General features: G+C 38.0%; 1 protein-coding gene across 2 annotated transcripts in view; it reads left to right on the plus strand.

Annotated features, from left to right (window-relative positions):
• The window catches only part of TMPRSS15 (transmembrane serine protease 15), a 142393-nt gene that overhangs the window by 117478 nt on the left and 1745 nt on the right, over positions 1-23170 (plus strand). For both annotated transcript variants that reach the window (XM_019961132.2, XM_019961208.2), the window contains 3 exons: positions 12015-12196; positions 13880-13975; positions 19958-20097. In XM_019961132.2, the coding sequence (XP_019816691.2) occupies positions 12015-12196; positions 13880-13975; positions 19958-20097 (418 nt within the window). The remainder of the gene's footprint in view (positions 1-12014; positions 12197-13879; positions 13976-19957; positions 20098-23170) is intronic.

Below are 23170 nucleotides of genomic sequence, written 5' to 3' on the forward strand. Positions count from 1 at the left end.
TAGGTTAGGTTAGGAATATCAACAGCATCTTTTCAAACCACAAATACATGAAGGAAATGGAAAAACATTTTCATTTAATATAAACACATGTTCAGTCATACAGCACATAAAATAACTTTTCACACAGTTTTAATTCTGAACAAAGGCAAGCAAGTGTAAGCTGTAATAGAATTTTGATGGTTCAGACTTTTCCTCAGCAACCTTGCATTGTACCCACTCTCCTTAGCCCCTCAGTGGTATTATATCTCATTCTTCATCAGTTGCCAGGAGTTTTCTTTCTTTTTTATTTATGTCTCTAACCAAGAAAGTTTCTGATATTATTTCAGAGAGTTTTATCCAAAAAATGTTCTTACAAATATGTTAATACTGCCTCTGATTTTTAAAACTCTACTTATACAATGAAAAACTTAATTTCCTAATAAAAAGGAGAACCCAAGTCAAGAAACTTACTGAAACCAAACCATACAAATAACCTGTGCCTGTGTGCATGTTAAGTCACTTCAGTCGCATCCAACTGTCACTGGGCTCCTGGGCTCCTCTGTCCATGGGATTCTCCAGGCAAGAATGGAATGGATTGTCATGCCCTCCTTCTGTGGATCTTCTTGACCCAGGAATCAAACACTATCTCTTATGTCTCTTGCATTGGCAGGAGGGTGGTGGGGCAGGGGGTTCTTTACCACTAGGGCCACCGGGGAAGCCCCACGCAAATTACCGATGTTTGTACTGTGTGCTACGTCACTTCAGTCATTTCTGACTCTGTGCAGCCCTATGGACTGTAGCCCTTTCGGCTGCTCTGTCCATGGCATTCTCCAGGCAAGAATACTGAAGTGGGTTGCTATGCCCTTCTCCAGAGGATCTTTCCAACCCAGGGATCAAACCCACATTTTTTTATGTATCCTGCATTGGCAGGCAGGTTCTTTAACACTAGAGCCACCTGGGAAGCTAGTGACCTGATCTGACCTGACCTCGATGTAAATCTGCTCCAGGAGTTTCCACCTATGGATAGTTAAATGGTTTAATTGGTCAGTTCTTCTCCATCTACATTTGTATGTTTACACCCCTTTTCCCATCCCTCAGCTGCAGTATTCCTGGATGTCACTAAACTTCCCTGTGCTTGTTCCATTTCTCCTTTACTGTTGCGTCTGTTTGTTTTTTATTTTTTCCAACATTAAAAGAGATATTTGGAAAGTATGAGCCGACTTTGCTGTGATTTAAAGACAAGGAAGGTTGACTTCAAATCAGAGAATAGGATTTTGATCCTACTTATGGTACTGACTGAAGGGTACTTATGGTACTGACTTAAGGGGAAGCCCCCTTGTGGCTCAGATGGTAAAGAGTCTGCCTGCAATGCAGGAGACCCGGGTTCAATCCCTGGGTTGGAAAGATCCCCTGGAAAAGGAAATGGCAACCCACTCCAATAATCTTGCCTGGAAAATCCCATGGATGTAGGAGCTTGACAGGTACAGTTCATGGACTCACAGAGTTGTACACAACTGAGCGACTTCACTTTCCCTTTCACTTTTTCATGGCACTGACTTTGTGTGACTTCGAATCAATCTGTGGGTTTCAGGATCTCATCTGTAGAGTGTCCACAGATTATCTACCTCCTAGGATGATTGCCAGGGCAAAATTAAGATGCGGCAATACTTTTGTGAATTAGAGAAATGTGCAATAAAATTTTTATTGCTCCTGCTCACGAAATGTCCGTGGAAGAAGACTCTAAGTCTTACCCATGAGATACTCAGCACATTTATTTTCTAAATTGTTTATATTGATAAAATTTCAGACATGCCCCCAAATTGCAAATAATACAGAGAAATCCTGTGTACCTTCACTGACATTTACCATTTGTTTACATTTTATGCTATGAGAACTTTCTCATCATTCTTTCATTCCCTCCACTTTGGAGAAATATTTGTTTTCTGAATCATTTGACAGTGGGTTAGACATATGCCTCTTTACACTGTGTTCTTTGTTATTTTTTTTAAACTAAGAACAAGAATATTTTCCTTCATAATCACAGAAAATCATGGATATTAACATGCATGCAATACAATTATCTAATTAATTAATACAGTATATATTTACTTTTATCAATTGCCCCAAATATGTTTTTTAGAACATTTGTAGCTTGTATGTTTTCCACCCAAGAACCAATTAAGAATAATGCACTCAATTTGGTTGCCATGTCTCTTTCATCTTTAATCTAAAACAGCCTTTCTGTTAGCCTTACTATCTTTGTCTTTCTCAGCCTTTTTTTCTTGTCTTTGATATCTTTTTAATACATGCAAGTTATTTTATAGAAAGTCCTTATATTTGGGGAAACCCTTCAAGCTTGCTCCCTTGTTGGTCTTGCTATATCCCCATTCTTTGAAAACTTCCTTACTTTCTGGCAAAATGAAATGTTCCAGGTTCATCTTGTACTTTCCCTGCCCTTGCTCTCAAATTAAGCTTTCTATAAGAGACCCCAAATCCATTCAGCAATTTTAGTTCCTTCTACATTAAAAAACTAATATCATCCACAGCCCTACAACTGGTGGTATTCCCTGATTCTAGACCCTCTCAGTGGGCATATCTCTATATTCTCATAGCTTTATAAATATGAACTCAAAATGGGACAATTCAAATAAAACACAATAGAATACATTTTAGTCTTTTCTCCTTCCATATTTATAACTCATCTCCAATTGTGACAAAGCTTATTTATGCTGTCTACAAAATAACTATGGATTTACTCAAGCTTAGAATGGAAAAGTAGTTTGAAAATTGTGAACTATAGCACTGTCTAAAGCAACCAGAGTTTAATATTGCTTTCATTTTTTTCCCACTGACATATGCAAAATGCCTAATCATTAATGTCCAATTTGATTAGTTTTGAAAATGCATATGTCTGTGTGACCACACTCTCATCAAGACATAAAACATTTCCACCACCTGGAAATTCTTCCCTTACCCCTTCCCAGTCATCACCATCCTTGAAGTACACTCCAGAAGGGACTACTGTTCAGTCTGGGTGGGTCACTCATTTATAATTTACAGTATGGATCACATCTATTGAATAGACATCTATCCATGATGACATTCCTGGAGGAGGAAATGCAACCCATTCCAATATTTTTGCTGGGAAAATCCCATGAACAGAGGAGCCTGGCGGGCTACAGTCAGTGGGGTCACAAAGAGTTGGACATGATTGAGCAACTTGAGCACAATAATGAAATTATCATTGATGAGAAGCCTCTCGTCAATCTTCCATTCTTTAATTTGCTCTTCAGAGAAGATCAAATGCACCATGTGGATTACCTCATTTCTCATTAAAACAATTTACTGAACCAGGTGTTAACATTTCTGAAATAGATGATTTCATAACCAGGTGTTTTGGTGTATGACAAGAAATACACATTACTATTTATGCTTTATTTAGTGCTAAATTAATTTAACTTATAGTGATAATAAAACTTTGAAGACCAACTTTTTAAACAGTATTGACTACAGTGAGCGATAGTCATGACTGAATAGTCATGTCCGACTCTTTGTGACCCTATGGACTGGAGCCTGCCAGGTTCCTCTGTCCATGGAAATCTCCTGGCAAGAATACTGGAGTGGGTTGCCCTTCCCTTTTTCAGAAGAACTTCCTTACCCAGGGATTGAACTCATGTTTACCATCTGAGCCACCAACATTAATTAATTGATACTGCAATTACAGTTTAAAATTTGGATTCTTTTTAACGCCTCAAACAGATAGATCTAGGACACAGAATCTACCCAAATATAATGTTTTAAAAAATTATTTCATTTCTACTTAAACATACTCGAAAAAAATATTGTGGGTTTAGTTTCTCTATCTACCTATTCTTACAGTTTTAGGAGATCAGCTAATAATAAATTATCTCCTTCAGGTTGCAGAAATCCTGTAACACTTTTTCAAGATTTTAGTAATTTTTACAGATCAAAAAAATGAAGAGTATTTTCCTAAGCCAGTAGAGATTTCAAGATTAGTGACTTATTTGGTTTTGGTTATGGCATGGATCTTGATTCCTTTTCTAAGAGATACCAATTCCTAATCTGGTGTCATCTACATAAAGTCAGCTTTGGCTCATATCATATAACTCATTTCCTTGATAGTATGCTATCAGCACTACTTTTAATAACATACTTTTATTAACTGCTGCTGCTGCTGCTAAGTCGCTTCAGTCGTGTCCGACTCCTAGCGACCCCATGGACTGCAGCCCACCAGGCTCCTCCGTCCATGGGATTCTCCAGGCAAGAGTACTGGAGTGGGGTGCCATCGCCTTCTCCAACTTTTATTAACAGGTAGCATTATTATTATTAGTCCACTCAGAAGTCTCATTTCCTAAGTGTTTCAGCATCTGATCCCTGAAGCTACTTCTACTTTGAGAACAAATTCTTCATCTTGGATGGCATCACTGTGAGCTCTCTTCCCTTATTTATTTTGTGTAATCACATGTGCTGATATGGCTTGATCTGCAACTCCTCTCTCTACCTGGCTGAAATGTGTAACCACTGGTTGTGCTCAATCTTTCTGACTCCTGGATTGCATCTCGTTTTTCATATATTCCTTCAGTCAGTGAGCACTCACCATTTTTTTGTTCTGCTTTTGGCTTCACCGAGTCTTCACTGAGGTGTGTGAGTTCTCTACTGTGGCCCACAGGCTTAGTTTGGGGCTCCCAGTTCCCTGACCAGGGGTGTAACTTGTGTCCCCTGCATTGGAAGGAAGATTCTTAACCACTAGACCACTAGGGAAGTCCAGTGAACATAGCCTGTGCCAAGCACTGTTCTAAGTTTTAGGGGTAATAATGCTCTACAGATCAACAAAGTTTTTGTGTGAATGATGCTTATATTACAGGCTAGGGCAGAGAACAAAAACACTGAGAAGCCTTGCTACCACTGTTAATCAGGAAGTGATTGACAGTGGGGTAGGAACAAGATATGAGATATAAGCAAGACCGTATCCTAGGCCCTGGTGAGGACTCAGTCGGCCGTGGTAAGTGGGATGTGAGCCTGGAAGGTGGAAGAGTGACCTTGTCTTGTCCGGTATCTGTGTAGAGATTCCACTGCTGAGGGGAGCAAGGGTAAATTTGGGGGAACCAGTCAGAAAGAAACAATGGTGGCTCTAAGATTATGTTAGAGGAAACTGGACAAATGCCTGGATCTTATTAATATGCTCAGATGCTGAGAGTCATCTAAAGTTGCAGTGATCTCAGAAAGTGAAGAGGAACTAAAGAACTTCTTGATAAGGGTGAAAGAGGAGAGTGAAAAAGCTGGCTTGAAACGCAACATTTGAAAAAAAAAAAAAAAAAAAAACTAAGATCATGGAATTCAGTCCCATCACTTCATGGTAAATAAAAAGGGAAAAACTAGAAGCAGCAACAGATTTTATTTTCTTGGGCTCCAAAATCACTGCAGACAGTGACTGCAGCCACAAAATTAAAAGATGCTTGCTCCTTGGATAGAAACGTACGACAAACCTAGATAGCATTTTAAAATGCAGAGACATCACTCTTGAGAGTCCCTCAGACTGCAAAGAGATCAAACCAGTCAGTCCTAAAGGAAGTCAACTGTGAATATTCATTGGAAGGACTGATGCTAAAACTGAAGCTCCAATAGTTTGGCCACCTGATGGAAAGAGTTGATTCATTAGAAAAGACCGTGAAGTCCCTCAGTCATGTCTGACTCTTTGCAACCCCACAGACTGTAGCCTGCCAGGTTCCTCTGTCCATGGGATTTTCCAGGCAAGAATACTGGAGTGGATTGCCATTTCCTTCTCCAGGAGATCTTCCTGACCCAGGGATCGAACCTGGGTCTCCTACATTGCAGGCAGATACTTTACCATCTGAGCCACCAGCAGATGCTAGGAAAGAAGGAAGGCAAAAGGAGATGTGGGTGACAGAGGATGAGATGGTTGGATAGCATAACCAACTTAATGAATATGAATTTGAACAGACTCTGGAAGTAGTAAAGGTCAGGGGAACCTAGCATGCTGCAGTTAAAAGGGTCTAAAAGAGAGTGGGAAATAGATGGGGAAACAGTGTCAGACTTTAATTTTGGGGCTCCAAAATCACTGCTGATGGTGATTGCAGCCATGAAATTAAAAGACGCTTACTCCTTGGAAGGAAAGTTATGACCAACCTAGATAGCATATTCAAAAGCAGAGACATTACTTTGCCAACAAGGTCCACCTAGTCAAGGCTATGGTTTTTCCAGTAGTCATGTATGGATGTGAGAGTTGGACTGTAAGAAATCTGAGTGCCGAAGAATTGATGCTTTTGAACTGTGGTTTTGGCGAAGACACTTGAGAGTCCTTTGGACTGCAAGGAGGTCCAACCAGTCCATTCTGAAGGAGATCAGCCCTGGGATTTCTTTGGAAGGAATGATGCTAAAGCTGAAACTCCAGTACTTTGGCCTCCTCATGCGAAGAGTCGACTCACTGGAAAAGACTCTGATGCTGGGAGGGATTGGGGGCAGGAGGAGAAGGGGACGACAGAGGATGAGATGGCTGGATGGCATCACTGACTCTATGGACATTGAGTCTGGGTGAACTCCGGGAGTTGGTGATGGACAGGGAGGCCTGGTGTGCTGCGATTCATAGGGTCACAAAGAGTCGGACACGACTGAGTGACTGAACTGAACTGAACTGAAAAGAGAGTCGAACATGACTTAGTGACCAAACTACAACAGATAGATAAGGAGAAGAATAAAGGGTTTGTCTTTAAACAATAAGATAAGTGTTCATATAGTTTATTGAGATGATGAAAATGGGAAGAAACAGAACTAGAAAGGGAATAAAAGTTCTGATGTTTTGCGTATTAAATTTGAAACTTCCTTTCAGAATCCAGCTTTCCCAGGTGGTGCTAGTGGTAAAGAACCTGCCTGCCAATGCAAGAGACTCAAGAGACGTGGGTATTTCTGGTATTTAAAGTCATGGCATTGGATAAGATCATCACTGAAACTAATGTTAATGAAGAAAAGAAGAAGGCAGAAAGCAAATTCTAGAATATTCTAATATCTAAATATTTGAGAAGAAAAGAGCTGGCAAAGAGAAACTGAGGAAGAGTAGAGAGTGAAATGAGAGGAAAATCCAAATCCATGGATAGTCTGGGGAATCAAGTGAAGAAAGGCACTCAAAGATGATTTATTAAGTTTCCAAATATAATCCTTGTTGTTGTTCAGTTGCTAAGTCATGTCTGACTCTTTGCGATCCCATGGATTATAGCCTACCAGGCTCCTCTGTCCATGGGATTCTCCAGGCAAGACTACTGGAAGGGGTTGCTATTTCCTTCTCCAGGGGATCTTCCTGACCCAGGGACTGAACCCACATCTTCTGCAATGCAGGTATATTCTTTAACCAAAGCCATCTGGGAAGCCCAGCAGTAATCCACCAGATCAAATAGTGCCGAGGATTGTTTGGCTTAGTCTTGGTTCCCTGTACTTATTTCTCTTTTCACACTTAAACACATAGATGCATAACTTTATTTTAAAAACATACTTAATAGATGAAATAAAAAGTCCCATATGTATGAAACGCTTTCCTATTCATGAGAAAGGATAATATTGGAACACACCCTTCCTGTCAACCCTCCTTTACAATACATCTGCCTTTTTACACACTTGGCTTTTTTTCTTTTGAGTTTCTTCATGGACTCATGGCCCTTTATTAACAATGTATTTTATTAACTAGAATAATTATTGTGATTACTATATGATGCTCAAATTGTTAAAGCTAGCCAGTGTTATCCCATTTAATATGGTTCCTTTGTTCTTTTAAAATTACCTCCAATACTCTTGAAAACTTTATTGATCTCTGACAACAGTAGCACATTTCAGTGGCATTCCAATTCTTTCTTGCCTTTGAAAATTGGCTATTCCATTAGGAATTCTTTTCCATTCATGGAGAATGAAAATAGAGACTAAAAGTTCTGTAAACATATGGGTTGGCAGTGGGTAAACTTGCTGAGGTTGCTTTATGCTACCGTTAGAAATGGGAGAATATTAAAAAATTCAGTTTATAGTATGGGTTCCCATTGATCTTTTTTTCCTTTTAGCATATTGCGTTGCTCTATGATAATTATTTTACATATTTACTTCCTACCACAGTGAAAATCCCACTTACAAATGGACATTTTTTTTTTAAGATTTTTACAGATCAGATGACTATTTATATTTACTTTTGACCATGTCAAGTGGCATATGGGATCTTAGTTCCCCAACCAGGGATAGAATCCATGCTCCCTTCAGTGGAAATGCAGATCCCTAAACACTGGACCACCAGGGATGTCCCCTGGACATTGTTATGCTTACGTTAGTGAAGTTATTTAATCCCAGGACAGAGCAACATAGAGTGGGCCGCATCGATGGAGCACCTGGTATATGCCATGAGGTGCACAGTCTTTGAAGTTGCAGAGGTCGGGAACACACATCTTTTTATTTCATCTCAACCTATGCCTTTCTTTTCCTCACTACTGAGAATAACACTTTGCTTGAACAGAGCAGGCAAAGATGAAACGTAGCAGAAATTCCACCCACTTGCCCTAACTAAAAATACCCTATTTCTGCCATCTTTAGCCTCTGCTGGATTGGGTCTGCCTATCCAGTGGGGTTATATACTGTTCCCATCCCAACCTGTCTTCTCTCCTATAGCTTTTCCTTGATGTGTGAGATTACAGATGCTTTGAAACAAAAATATTTTTGAAACATACCAAGTCCCCTTTCTTCATCTGTAGTGATTTCTCTGAAGATTTTCTTCCCCCATCTCTTGGCTCTGGATGAATGGAAAAGCTAGGAAGGATTTGTATTGCTCAATATACCAATAGTAATTACAAAGTACGGATTCTTGAGTCCCATGCCAACCTTCTAAATTAGAATTTCTAAAGATAGAATGTAGGAATCTGAATTTTTAGCAAATTTCTCCAGTCATTCATAAGATTTAAGTACCATTGGCTATGACTTCCGTAGTCTCAGGTCTTTGTGCTCAGAGAAAAGGATGTAGTCATTTTACTTGGCTTGTGCTAGTGTGGGGCTCATGCCGGGGAAGTGAATTACATAGACACGGAAAGTTATGCAGAAAGGACATGAGAGAGAAGTGCAAATGACACATGTTGGAGAGATATTTCTTACCTATAGCGCTGCTTACAGATGGTGGGAAGAAACATGGAAGAGAGGCTCTATTCATTGTAGCAGAATAATAATTTCAGAAATCATTAAGAATTATGTCAGAATAACATTGCAGTAAGCCACATTAGACCAGAAGATTAAAACATGCATGTTTAATCTTAGTTTGTTGTTTGTGTTGCTTCTCTATTTGAAATACCAAAATAATGAGAGAAAATGGTGATTCCTAAACTTTGCATTACCTACAAATTCTCTCATATCAGTGTTATTTCAATAGTTCTCAGATAGAGTACAGTACATACAAAAGAGATAATTTGGGAATTTAGCTACTAAACTGCATTTTATCCGAGCTGCATTGTTTTATTGATTTAAATTGATAGCAAGTAAATTGAATATACCACTGAGAACTTTTTTGTATTTTTTCTGAATATAAAATATGTAGAAACATTTAAGGAGACAATAAATTTTTTAAGTAAATGTACTCAACTTCAAAATGAAATCTATAAAATGGGGTCATACTTCCTTTGAACAAATGTTAATAATTATTATTGAAATGTTATACCATTAATATAGTGTTATTAGTATAATAATTAGTATACCAATTATACCAATTAATAAACAATACTTTATTCTCATTCATAATGAAATCAATAATTAATAATTTATTAAATAAATAACTTACTTATCTCAGTATTTATAAGTGATTTGATTATGGGCTACTTAATTATAAATAGTAAATTTAATAATTTATTAATAATAAATGAACAAAAGTAATAATGACTTATCATTACTAAATAATACTAACTATAAGTGATTAGTTTGTATAATTTAACATATAAATAATAATATAATGCATTGGTTATATAAACTATAATGCAAGATATATATAAATAAATACAATTAAATGCAAAGTAGGAAAATAGTGGGGCAATTTTAAGATGCATTTTTTGTAAATATCAAGTAAATATATAAATTAAATGCTGAGTAAAAATACATACAGCTTTTTCAGAGGAGTAATTATTTAAGAGGAATACACAAAGTAATGAATAAATAGGTAAAAACATAACAGATGGACTTGAAATAACTTCATGCCCTTTATATATTTACATATATTTGTAGGTGACTTGGATTCTAATATTTGAAGTACCGTGTTAAACTAGGCATTTATGACCACAGAGAATTGAATGACTAGTTCTGTTATATTACAGTTATTGGAATTTTCACTTCATTGTGAATATGGCTCAGTTGGCTTAATACCAGTTTTCCAACAGTAATTTCTTGGTATGGAGATGTTGCCTACCAACAGCACATTGAGGAATTTCTGTACACTTTCAAATTCTAATACAATCTCCAATTTAATTTGCCTATAATACAAATGTTATCCTTTACCAGTACATTATCAGTAGTCAACATTGTGTATGAAAAATTGTGAGTTCATTATGTGTGGAAACTGCTCAAGTTCATGTATTACCTTATAAATATAATAGGTTTTATTATTTATGTGACCTCTGTGAATTCAGTGATCCCCTAAACAGGAGGTGCTGCTGAACTTCCTTTCATTGTTACCATAGCTACTGTGGTTGCTGGAAGGAGCCTTGAACCAAGAGGTGGTCTCCACACTGGAATGTGATCTATAGCAGTAGTTCTCAAACCTTACCAACAACATGGAGACTTAATTTAAAAATGAATATTTAAAAATGCCTCTCTCCATCCCAGACTTATTAAATCAGAGATAGGGAAAGGAGAACAGTGTTATTTAAAAGTGAAACAGGTGATTCTAATGGGAAACATAAGTTGAAAACCACAATCTAGTTCAGTTTAGTCACTCAGGCGTGTCCAACTCTTTGAGACCACGTGGACTGCAGCACGCCAGGCTTCCCTGTCCATCACCAATCCAGAGTCTGCTCAAACTCATGTCCGTTGAGTCGGTGATGCCATCCAACCATCTCATCCTCTGTTGTCCCTTTTCTCTCTGCCTTTAATCTTTCCCAGCATCACGGTCTTTTCCAAGGAGTCAGTTCTTTGCATCAGGTGGCCAAAGTATTAGAGCTTCAGCTTCAGCCTCAGTCCTTCCAATGAATATTCAGGGTTGATTTCCTTTAGGATTGAGGTGTTTGGTCTCCTTGCTCTCCAAGGGACTCTCAAAAGTCTTCTCCAACACCACAGTTTAAAAGCATCAGTCCTTCAGCACTCAGATTTCTTTATGGTCTAAATCTTACATCCATACATGATTACTAAAAAAACCATACCTTGGAATAGAGGGACATTTTTCAGTAAAGTAATATCTCTGCTTTTTAATATTCTGTCTAGTTTGGTTCATAGCTTTTCTTCCAAGGAGCAAGCCTCTTTTAATTTCATGGCTGCAGTCGCCATCTGCAGTGATTTTGGAGCCTCAAAAAATAAAGTCTCTCACTTTTTCCATTGTTTCCCCATCCATTTGCTGTGAAGTGCTGGGACCAGATGCCATAATCTTAGCTTTTTGAATGTTAAGTTTTAAGCCAGCTTTTTCTCTCCTCTTTCACTTTCATCAAGAGGCTATTCAGTTCCTCTTCACCTTCTGCCATAAGGGTGGTGTCATCTGAATATCTGAGGTTATTGATATTTCTCCCAGCAACCTGGATTCCAGCTTGCACTTCATCCAGCCCAGCATTTAACATGATTTATTCTGCATATAAATTAAATAAGCAGGGTGACAATGTACAGCCTTGATGTACTCCTTCGCCAATTTGGAAATTAAAGGAAATATTTTTAAAGAAGAATTCGTCAGAGAAGTGCAAGATTACCTGAAGATATGAACAAGTGGTTCTGAAATATCTACTGTGAATTTCTCTAGAGTGTAACTGTGGTGGATGGGAAATTTCTTATTCTTTTGTTTTCATAATCTTTAGGAGAAATATGGAGCCGTCTAAGTGGAAAGCAGTGCTAGGCCTGCATATGGCATCAAATCTGACTTCTCCTCAGATAGAAACTAGGTTGATTGACCAAATTGTCATAAACCCACACTACAATAAACGGAGAAAGAACAATGACATTGCCATGATGCATCTTGAAATGAAAGTGAACTACACAGGTAGGAGAAATCAGCTTTAGTCATCTTATCTGACCATATTAATTCAAGATCAGACTTGAAATATTATCAGTACCAGTGTATAAATAGTCCATAAAAGTTGGGTAATTTGTTATAGAAATCATTATAATTTAAATGGAATTGGGAAATGGGGAGACACATGTTAAATTACCTTCATCAAGGTGCTTAAATCCAGCTTTCTGGAAAATTGACCAGTAAAATAAAACTCTCAGAGTCCTGTATAACAGTCAACTCCAAGGAGCAACCCAGAGAAAGTAGATCATGCTCTACTGCACGCAACCTCTCTTTCTCATGGAAAAGAAAGGTAGGTTCACCTGCTACAGATTCTGGAATAGGACAAAGTGAGACGACCATGTGTTCAAAGAGCAAAGGGAGTGAGAATGGCTATCCGTGTGTGTGTGTGTGTGTGTGTCTGTACTCAGTCATCTCCGACTCTCTGTGACCCCATAAACTGTAGCCCACCAGCCTCCTGTGTCCGTGGAATTTTCCAGGCAAGAGTACTGGATTATGTTGCCATTTCTTCCTCCAGGGGATTTTCCTGACTCAAGGGTCAAACCCATGTCTCTTCTGTCTCTTGCCTTGGCAGATAGACTCTTTACCATCCAGCCACCATTCATAAAGAGAGTCAGTAATATTAATGAAATGGCAGATGGAGGGCTTCCTCCAAAAATGTAAATAAGGTACAAGAAATCACCTGAGAGAGTAAACCTTATCCTGAAGGGCTCTGCTCAGCTCCAACCTTTACTCTGAAGACTCTCCAGTCCCCAGTCAGGAGAAAGTGTTGGCATTCCTGTGCTTCTAAGGAATTTGGTCTCCATGTGTAGGAGTTGTGTTAGTTGCTCCATTGTGTATAACTCTTTGTGACTCCATGGACTTTAGCCTGCAGGCTTCTCTGTCCATGGAATTCTCCAGGCAAGAGTACTGGAGTGGGTTGCCATTTCCTTCTCCAGGGGATCTTCCCCACGGGTCTCCTGTATCACAGCGGATTCTTTACCATGAGCCACCAGGGAAGGCCCCACGTGTAGGAGACCACTTCTCAAAGGCACATGCTTGCTGCCGTTGGTTGTATGAGCCTATCTTTTTATCTACTTTTGTGTCTGCCCTGTGTTTTACATGTCTCGGATGCTGAATAAATGTTAGGAGGCTTGCAAATTATTGGAGAAGGGCTTAAAAAGTCAGCAAGCTGTGCTAATGCCTCCATAAGTACCCTGTAAAACAATCGCCTAAGACCCTTTTTAATGTGGGGATAATTGGGGGAAAGAAAAATCCCCCACAGAACATTTGCCCAAATTTCTCTTAATTAACCCTGATAAAACAGCCTTACCAAGATTTTCACAGAACTGGCACCACATTCTATTAAGTACCACGATGATTTAAAAATCAAATGTGTATGACTAATTCCAGAACTAAGATGTGTACATTACAGCAGAGAATTGAGACAATGCGGGGGATCCTAGAAGGCCACCAGTGGTACCTAATCCACTTTCAAAGAAGTGCTGCTCTGCAATGCTTCTTTCCCTTAAGATTGATGTCTAAAACATGTCCAGGCAGCATAAAATGAAAACACAAGTTTTTTTTAGATGAAATGTTGAAAAGGATTGATTTTTAAAACTTTTGGAAATGCATGTGTGTTTGTCCTTGTTTTGTTTTCTTTCATATTTCCAGATTATATACAGCCTATTTGTTTACCAGAAGAAAATCAAGTTTTTTCCCCAGGAAGAATTTGTTCTATTGCTGGCTGGGGGGCACTTATATATCAAGGTAAATTGTCAGATTCAAAAGAAAATATAAAAAGCTTGCTAGTACTCTACCCTGTGACTGTTTTCAAAAGACTCATATTATAACACTTTTCCTCAATGTCTCTTAAAAGCGCTGTCAGGCTTATATTCGTATGTTCTTTTTTGTATAGTTAAAAATTTCATTTCCAAATTGCATTACCATATTATAAAACTATAATTATTATAAGAGGGAAATCCAAGCATCCCCCGAGCTCAATATCTAATGTTAATATTAATATTATAAACAATCTGATGAAAAGATATACTCACTGAAATGAATATAGCCAAAAGTGACAAAAATGTATTTTTGTAAAGCATATGGATGAAGTCTCATCAAAAGTCAAATTATTTTCTTTTTAATTAATGTTTTTTATTGAAGGATAATTGCTTTACAGAATTTTGTTGTTTTCTGTCAAATCTCAACATGACTCAGCCATAGTCTGAGCCTCCCTTTTGAACCTCCCTCCCATCTCCCTCCCCATCCCACCTCCTCTAGGTTGATACAGAGCCCCTGTTTGAGTTTCCTGAGCCAACAGCAAATTCCTATTGACTATTTTACATATGGTAATGTAAGTTTCCATGTTACTCTTTCCATGCATCTCCCCCTCTCCTCCCCTCTCCCCATGTCCATAAGTCTGTTCTCTATGTCTGTTTCTCCATTGCTGCCCTGCAAATAAGTTCTTCAGTACCATTCTTCTAGATTCCATATATATGTGTTAGAATATGATACTTATCTTTCTCTTTCTGACTCACTTCACTCTGTATAATAGGTTCTAGGTTTATCCACCTCATCAGAACTGACTCAAATGTGTTCCTTTTATGGCTGAGTAATACTCCATTGTATATATGTACCACAACTTCTTTATCCATTCATCTGTCGATGGACATCTAGGTTGCTTCCATGTTCTAGCTATTGTGAATAGTGCTGAAATGAACAATGGGATACATGTGTCTTTTTCAGTTTGGTTACCTCAGGATATATGCCTAAGAGTGGGATTGCTGGGTCCTATGGTGGTTTTATCCCTAGTCTTATAAGGAATCTCCATACCGTCTTCCATAGTGGCTGTATCAATTTACATTCCCACCAACAGTTCAAGAGTGTTCCCTTTTCTCCACACCCTCTCCAGCATTTATTGTTTGTAGACTTTTAGTATATTTTTATTCAAGCTCATAGGACCTTATCAGTTCAGTTCAGTTCAGTTGCTCAGTTGTGTCTGACTCTTTGCAACCCCATGGACTGCAGCACACCAGGTCTCCCTGTCCATCGCCAACTCCTGGAGTTTACTCAAACTCATGTCCACTGAGTCATTGATGCCATCCAACCATCTCATCTCTGTTGTCCCCTTCTCCTCCTGCCTTCAGTCTTTCCCAGCATCAGGGTCTTTTCAAACGAGTCAGTTCTTTGCATCAGGTGGCCAAAGTATTGAAGTTTCAGCTTCAGCATTAGTCCTGCCAATGAATATTCAGGACTGATTTCCTTGAGGATGGACTGGTTGGATCTCCTTGCAGTCCAAGGGACTCTCAAAAGTCTTCTCCAACACCACAGTTCAAAAGCATCAATTCTTCGGTGCTCAGCTTTCTTCACAGTCCAACTCTCACATCCATACATGACTACTGGAAAAACCATAGCCTTGACAAGATGGAATTTTGTTGGCAAAGTAATGTCTCTGTTTTTTTAATATTCTGTCTAGGTTGTTCATAACTTTCCTCCCAAGGAGTAAGCGTCTTTTAATTTCATGGCTGCAGTCACCATCTGCAGTGATTTTGGAGCCCAAAAAATAAAGTCTGTCACTGTTTCCATTGTTTCCCCATCTATTTGCCATGAAGTGATGGGACCAGATGCCATGATCTTAGTTTCCTGAATGTTGAGTTTTAAGCTAACTTTTTCACTCTCCTCTTTCACTTTCATCAAGAGGTTCTTTAGTTCTTCTTATAGGACCTTATAATGACTCATTTTAAAATTTTTTTTATTTTTTTGTTTTTTAACTTTACAATATTGTATTGGTTTTGCCATATATCAACATGAATCCGCCACAGATATAAACATGTTCCCCGTCCTTAACCCTCCTCCGTCCTCCCTCCCCACACCATCCCTCTGGGTCGTCCCAGTGCACCAGCCCCAAGCATCCAGTATTGTGCATGGAACCCGGACTGGCGACTCGTTTCATATATGATATTATACATGTTTCAATGCCATTCTCCCAAATCATCCCACCCTCACCCTCTCCCACAGAGTCCAAAAGACTGTTCTATACATCTGTGTCTCTTTTTCTGTCTCATATACAGGGTTATTGTTACCATCTTTCTAAATTCCATATATATGTGTTAGTATACTGTATTGGTGTTTTTCTTTCTGGCTTACTTCACTCTGTATAATAGGCTCCAGTTTCATCCACCTCATTAGAACTGATTCAAATGTATTCTTTTTAATGACTGAGTAATACTCCATTGTGTATATGTACCACAGCTTTCTTAGCCATTCATCTGCTGATGGACATCTAGGTTGCTTCCATGTCCTGGCTATTATAAATAGTGCTGCGATGAACATTGGGGTACATGTGTCTCTTTCCCTTCTGGTTTCCTCAGTGTGTATGCCCAGCAGTGGGATTGCTGGGTCATAAGGCAGTTCTTTTGTAGACTTTTTGATGATGGCCATTCTGACCAGTGTGAGGTGATACCTCATTGTAGTTCTGGTTTGCATTTCTCAAATAATGAGCAATGTTGAGCATCTTTTCATGTGTTTGTTAGCCGTCTGTATATGTCTTCTTAGGAAAAGTGTCTGTTAGGTCTTTTTCCCACTTTTTGATTGGGTTGTTTGTTTTTCTGGCATTGAGTTGTATGAGCTGCTTGTATACTTTGGAAGTTAATCCTTTGTCAGTTGTTTCATTTGCTATTATTTTCTCCCATTCTGAGGGTTGTCTTTTCAGCTAGCTTATAGTTTCCTTTGCCATGCAAAAACTTGTAAGTTTAATCAGGCCCCACTTGTTTAGTTTTGTTTTTATTTCCATTACTCAAGGAGGTGGGTCACAGAGGGTTAGCTTTGATTTATGTCATCAACTGTTCTACCTATGTTTTCCTCTAAGAGTTTTATAGTTTCTGGTCTTACATTTGGGTCTTTAATCCATTTTGAGTTTATCTTTGTGTATAGCTTAGGAAGCATTCTAATTTCATTCTTTAACATGCAGCTGTCTTCCTAGCACCATTTATTGAAGATGCTGTCATTGCCCCATTGTATATTCTTGCCTCCTTTGTCAAAAATAAGATACCCATGATACATGGATGTATTTCTGGGCTTTCTATCTTAAGAAGCCAAGTTATTAACTACTACTTTTCCCAAAGCAATGAAAGTATTTGTATTAATCATAGAAATAATATAATTTATATTACATAAATTATCATACAAATGTTTACATGATAAATCGTGTAAATTAATCATATAAATGTAAAGATGAGTAGGAAATTCTTTTCAACATGCTGATTCCACCTACTGACAGACTATAAATTAATAAACCATTGGCTCACTAGCATTTTTTGATAGCATGCTTTCCAAACAAAGAAAACATGCCCATATTAAAAATAATCAAGCATTTAAAAATAAAAAGCATTCTAGTACTTCATACCCCATAAATGTAACTGCAAGTTTCATTGGTTTCAAAATTCTTCATGGGAGTTAACTCCATGTAGGATAATTTGACCATTCGTTCATAGCTAAGCAAAAAGTTAAAGAACTATTGTCAGGTGGAAAAACCTGGTCTCTAGAATTACAACAGGTCATTGCCATCTTATGTAAAGATCCTAATTGCATTTAAGATGAAAATGCACAAAATCTTGTGGAGAGGAGCAGGTCCCAAAAGCAAAAGATGCACAGCAAAAATATCCTTACTTCTTATAGGAGAGAGTATAATATGTGAGTCAAATCATTGTCTGATGGTTCCAACAAAGCTTCTCCACTGCAATTACGTTATGTGGCTGAAATGCTTTGCTTCTGCTGCCCGGAAAGTATATTGAAGTCAAAGACTGTTTATTATTCTATTTCCTCCATTTGAAAAATGTCATGACTTATTAACTTTGAAATCTGAAGAATAAAAATGATTCTTAGATATTTTTTCTATCAGACTTCAAGCTAAAAGACATTTATGACTACAATGTACTCTTTAAAAACAAATTATCTACTAACAAAATTTAAGACTTTATTGCATAAGAAATTATTTTTTTAAGAGTTGAGTAAACTTGTTCAGATTTGCTTATTGTTACTAAAGATATGCATTTAATTGACTTAAGAAAAGACTCTGGGAGTGGTATGGAGCCAAGAAAAAAAAAATCTGCATCTGAGATCAATTTCACTTAGAAATAAAGAAATCATATTTAAATACTTCCTGGGTGATGGCAATTTTAACGAATTTTATAAACTTTGTCTTAGGGTTTCCAACTATTTCTAAAATAACAGTTTTTCCCCTTTGAGTATAATATACTAATTAATTTTCTAAGAAGATTATGAACATATTGCTTACCAAGAAAAGAAAGAAGTATTAGTTGATTAAATCAAGGCAACTAGTAAAATTAAAATAATTTCACCAACATTTTTGTGTGGGTTTTTTCTGTGTGAACATGTATATTTTCAATTATCCTCTTGATAACTCATGTTGACAAGTATTAACTGTAAGACCACTGCTCAAATTTTTTTTAACTTTTTAAAAAGTTTTATCATATAGCAAACCAATTTTTTTATTTCTTGACAAGCAGCAAAATTGTCTTTGATTTTTATCGTAAAACTAAGTCTACCAGGCCATACTCCATCTTCATAGAATAAATGACAGTGAGATGCTGAAAGTTCTCCATCATAACCTCTATAATTCACTTTTTAAAGTCCATTGTCAAACTTTAAAAGTCATCCAGCCTCTGAAGTCACTGGCACCAGTTGGAATCAGTTCCCAACTTCATGTTCACTGTCACACTGATGCCTTGAAATTGACCATGGTTAGAGTGCTTATAACAGGCACATTGACAGACAATACATATTGGGGCTTTGTCTTCATTTTTGAAAACCAGTTACTGAACATTTACAAACATACCACTGGGTTATTTACACATTGCTTTGCACCTAAATCTCACACACACACACACACACACACACTCACACACACACGTTTGTTTCTCATCTTTTAGTGTGGCAACAAAACTTAACTGGAAATGAGGTCACACCAACACTGGCTGTCACATGCGCTAGCTGATTTTCAACTTTCTGCCTCTCTTGAGAAACCAAATAGAATTGCTAATTATTGGAAAGTGCTTATCATGTACCTTTTCTAGGGCACTAGACACCTGCTTTTTTCACATCCCTCTTGGGATTGGTGTTTCAGTAAACAAAGATTCAGGCTTTCAGTGGATGAGTCATTTTGTAAAAAGCATGGAAGTATGCTCTGCTACTCAATGCCTCCTTTCTCTCTGCACATGGATGACAAGCTGATTGCCCTGAGACCAGGGCACAGTTCCTCTGAGCTTTGTCTCCTGCACAGTTCGCACCTGTTTGCTCACAAAGGAGCTGAATACCATCATAAGGGAGCACCTATTCAGGTGGCAGATGAAAAGCACTTCTGGATTTCTGAGCCATTGCTAATTTTCATGAATGAAGCTTTTTGTGTTGGTGGGCTTTTTTCCCCATGAACCATGTGGTCACCACTTGAAATTACTGAAAATACCCAAAGACTGTCTAGTCCAGTCAACCATCCCTGCTAACCCTTGGGAACTAAAGAAAGTGCTTTACTGTCACTCATTTGGCAAAATCCGCAGATGGGCTTTATTACGTGCTTTAAAGTACAGGGTTTAGCATTTAGTTTCATTGTTTATGCACACAGTACTCAGTAATGAGAGGGAACTGTTGAAATAAATAAGACTGATGGTGGCTCATTCGCTGATGCATGTTGATCACTTCTGACTGGCTGGCTGCATTATCCATCTCCAACAGGTTCTACTGCAGACGTACTGCAAGAAGCTGACGTTCCCCTTCTATCAAATGAGAAATGTCAACAACAGATGCCAGAATATAACATTACGGAAAATATGGTGTGTGCAGGCTACGAAGCAGGAGGGGTAGATTCTTGTCAGGTAAATATGTAAAACTGCTCACCTTCAATTTCAAGAAAGCATTGCTACATGATGAGCTCATCATTCATTATGACCAGGGAGTACAGAACTCACCAGGATCTTAAGTATCTCTTCTTTTACAAAACTGTGACTTTTCACTTTTATTTGTGGCTTATCTGAATAGTCCTCCAGGGTAGACCTGAGCAAGTCAGAAACAAAGCTAATTTTAACAACAAGAGTTACAAATCAGATGTTTTTAGAGGCTAGGCATAAAATAAGAATGTGTCCAAATGCCAAGTGAAATAGAGTGGGCCTATAGGGGTGGGTGGGCTGGAGAGGTACACCTTAGTTAGAAGCATTTACTTTCAGATTTCCAATTCTTAAAAAAAAAAAAAAAAAAAACCCTAATACAAACAAAACAGATCTGTAGGCCAAATTTAGCCAATACTTCTCCCACTCTCAACCCTTATTCAGAGTCTGGTCCAGGTATCCAGTCACCCAAAATAATTTCTGGATGAAAACCAAGCTGGAGAGCATGCAAGGTATTTGAAGTATCATTAGCTTTTGACTTGTGTGACTTTCAGAGAAAATTCTTACCCACAAAATAACCCTCATGGAAAACAAAATCATCTTACCACCTGGAAATAATGTAGCCATCTATCAGTTCTAGGAAATCTACATACACTCAACAAATACAAAGTAAATTCTGCTAGATTTTAGAATTTAATTAATTCTCAGGTACAGCATGAAATAACCATGAGAGCATGGATTCCACATTCAAACTACTTATTTGACCCTTGCTGTAAAACCTACCAGTGAGAGTGGGCAAGTCACATAGGTATGATTAAATAGAGTTTTGAAAGTAGTAACACATGTAAGGCACTAAGTAGGCACTCAAAAAGAGTAAAAATTGTTATTGTAAGAGTGTAAATAAATTTTGTGGCATGTTTTCTATATTTGAAAATTAATAAAATATTAATGCATTAACATCTACTGGATTAGATTAAATCTGATAACAGGATTGTGAGGGTTTGTCATGTCTGACTCTGTGACTCCATGGACTGAAGCCTGCCAGGCTCCTCTGTCCATGGAATTCTCCAGGCAAGAATACTGGAGTGGGTAGACATTCCCTTCTCCAGGGGATCTTCCCAACCCAGGGATCAAACCAGTTCTCCTGCATTGCAAAATTCTTTACCATCTGAGCCACCAGGGAAGCCCATGTTTGCTATATTTGAAAATTAATAAAATATTAATGTATTAACATCTACTGGCTTAGATTAAACGTGATAGCAAGATTGAGCCAATGAATAATTCACAAATGAAAATGTAGCAATTTATCCAGTGCAGAAATGGCTTCACTTTGTTAAGGTGTAAATAACTTGTTATATACATGAACACGTATTAATACATATGTCATAATAATCTGACTTGATACAAGACTTTCTTAGACACTTAAGCTGGTAGATCCATATGTGTCCTCTAGTTGAGTCCATGTCTCATGTCATCTTAAATGTTCAGCTTAGTTTTACATTTACTCTGCTTTGATGAACACTTGCACATTCAAGATGAATAGGATTGCATTCTTGTTTAAAAATTATCTCTGATGTCTACTACCCTTTAAAATGATGAGTGTGCTAAAGGTAAGATACATTGCCACTTAGAGGGAGATTTATATAATTATTGTTTAGAAGAGAAATCAGCAGTACACCTTCAATTAGAGTTAATGGGGGTTGTGTAGCGGACCCCCTCACACATGAGGTAGAAAGTATGACCGCTGATGCTATCGATGCTCGGGCTACATTAAGCCAGTAACTCATGCCAGATCTCTGAAATCTGTTTGGCTCTGGTTTCTAGAGAGTCAAGTGTGTTATTCATTAGCAAGTAAGAAAGCTCCCACACAAGACAATTCTTTGTAACATAATATTGTCATGATTGAGGAATTGATAGTCTGGAGATTACATGATTTTCTTTTTTTAAGATACTATTTATTCAAGTGAATAGATTTTGTTAAAACTGGGATCACATTCTAGTTAAAGCCACTCAATCTATACTAAGAGAATTACATGATTTTCTTTGTTCAACTTTAATATTGTGTTAAACAGGAAGATTGATTAAACAAAGATACATTATTTTAAATTATGCCTATGTTATTATTGGTACATCATTTAAGTTCTTCAAAACATTATATTCTTCCCCTCTAGTGGTGAAGAATTTGTCTTATTAGTCATTCACACGTTCTTGAATATCTTCCGGTTTCCCAAAGGCTTGTGCTTGCTAAACAATTGTTTGCATTTTACGGCACCGTGATTAGCTGTCAAAAGTCCCTGTAAAACTAAGTGAATGACATACAAAGAGCAAACCTGTTCTGCCAACTATTTTGATCCTTATTCTATAAACTGGTTTTCAAAGTGTGGCCTCCAATCCAGATTAGCATCACCCAAATACTTGTTATAGGTGCAGATTCTTAGCTCTGCCCGAGAGCCACTAAGTCAGAAACTCTAGAGGCGGAAGTCCAGCAATGTATGTGTGAGCAAGCCCCCCCGCCCCCGGAGTGATTCTGATGCAACCCAAGGTTTAAGAACCACTACCCCAAACAAAAATGGTCTCTAATCCTCATACTCAGATTCTCAGTCATAGAAGTTAGTGATTTTTGTTTTCTTCACAAATATAGCATCTCAGTGGAAACACACTTTAGGTTAATACTTTATGTTCTGAAAGTGAAATTGAAAGTCACTCAGTCGTGTCCGACTCTTTGCAACCCCCCAGGCCAGAATACTGGAGTAGCCTTCCCTTTCTCCAGGGATCTTCTCAACTTGGGGATCAAACCCAGGTCTCCCACAATACAGGTGGATCTCTACCAGCTGAGCCCTTATGTTCTGAACCTTTATTCATATTTTTGAAGTAGTTACACACATCAGAGATAGTGGAAGAAGATTATACCTTCATTGAATAAATCAGAAAATAAAGGCAAAGAGAAGTTACACAGTGGAACTGACATGGTGCAGTTTGATGATGGGAAGAAATAGCCCCAGACGTAGGTCTCTCAACCAGACGGACCACCCAGCTGTTTGGCCTCAAGCCTGCTGATGGATTC

This window comes from Bos indicus, chromosome 1 (genome assembly GCF_029378745.1).
Source record: "Bos indicus isolate NIAB-ARS_2022 breed Sahiwal x Tharparkar chromosome 1, NIAB-ARS_B.indTharparkar_mat_pri_1.0, whole genome shotgun sequence".
NCBI classification, from domain to species: domain Eukaryota; kingdom Metazoa; phylum Chordata; class Mammalia; order Artiodactyla; family Bovidae; genus Bos; species Bos indicus.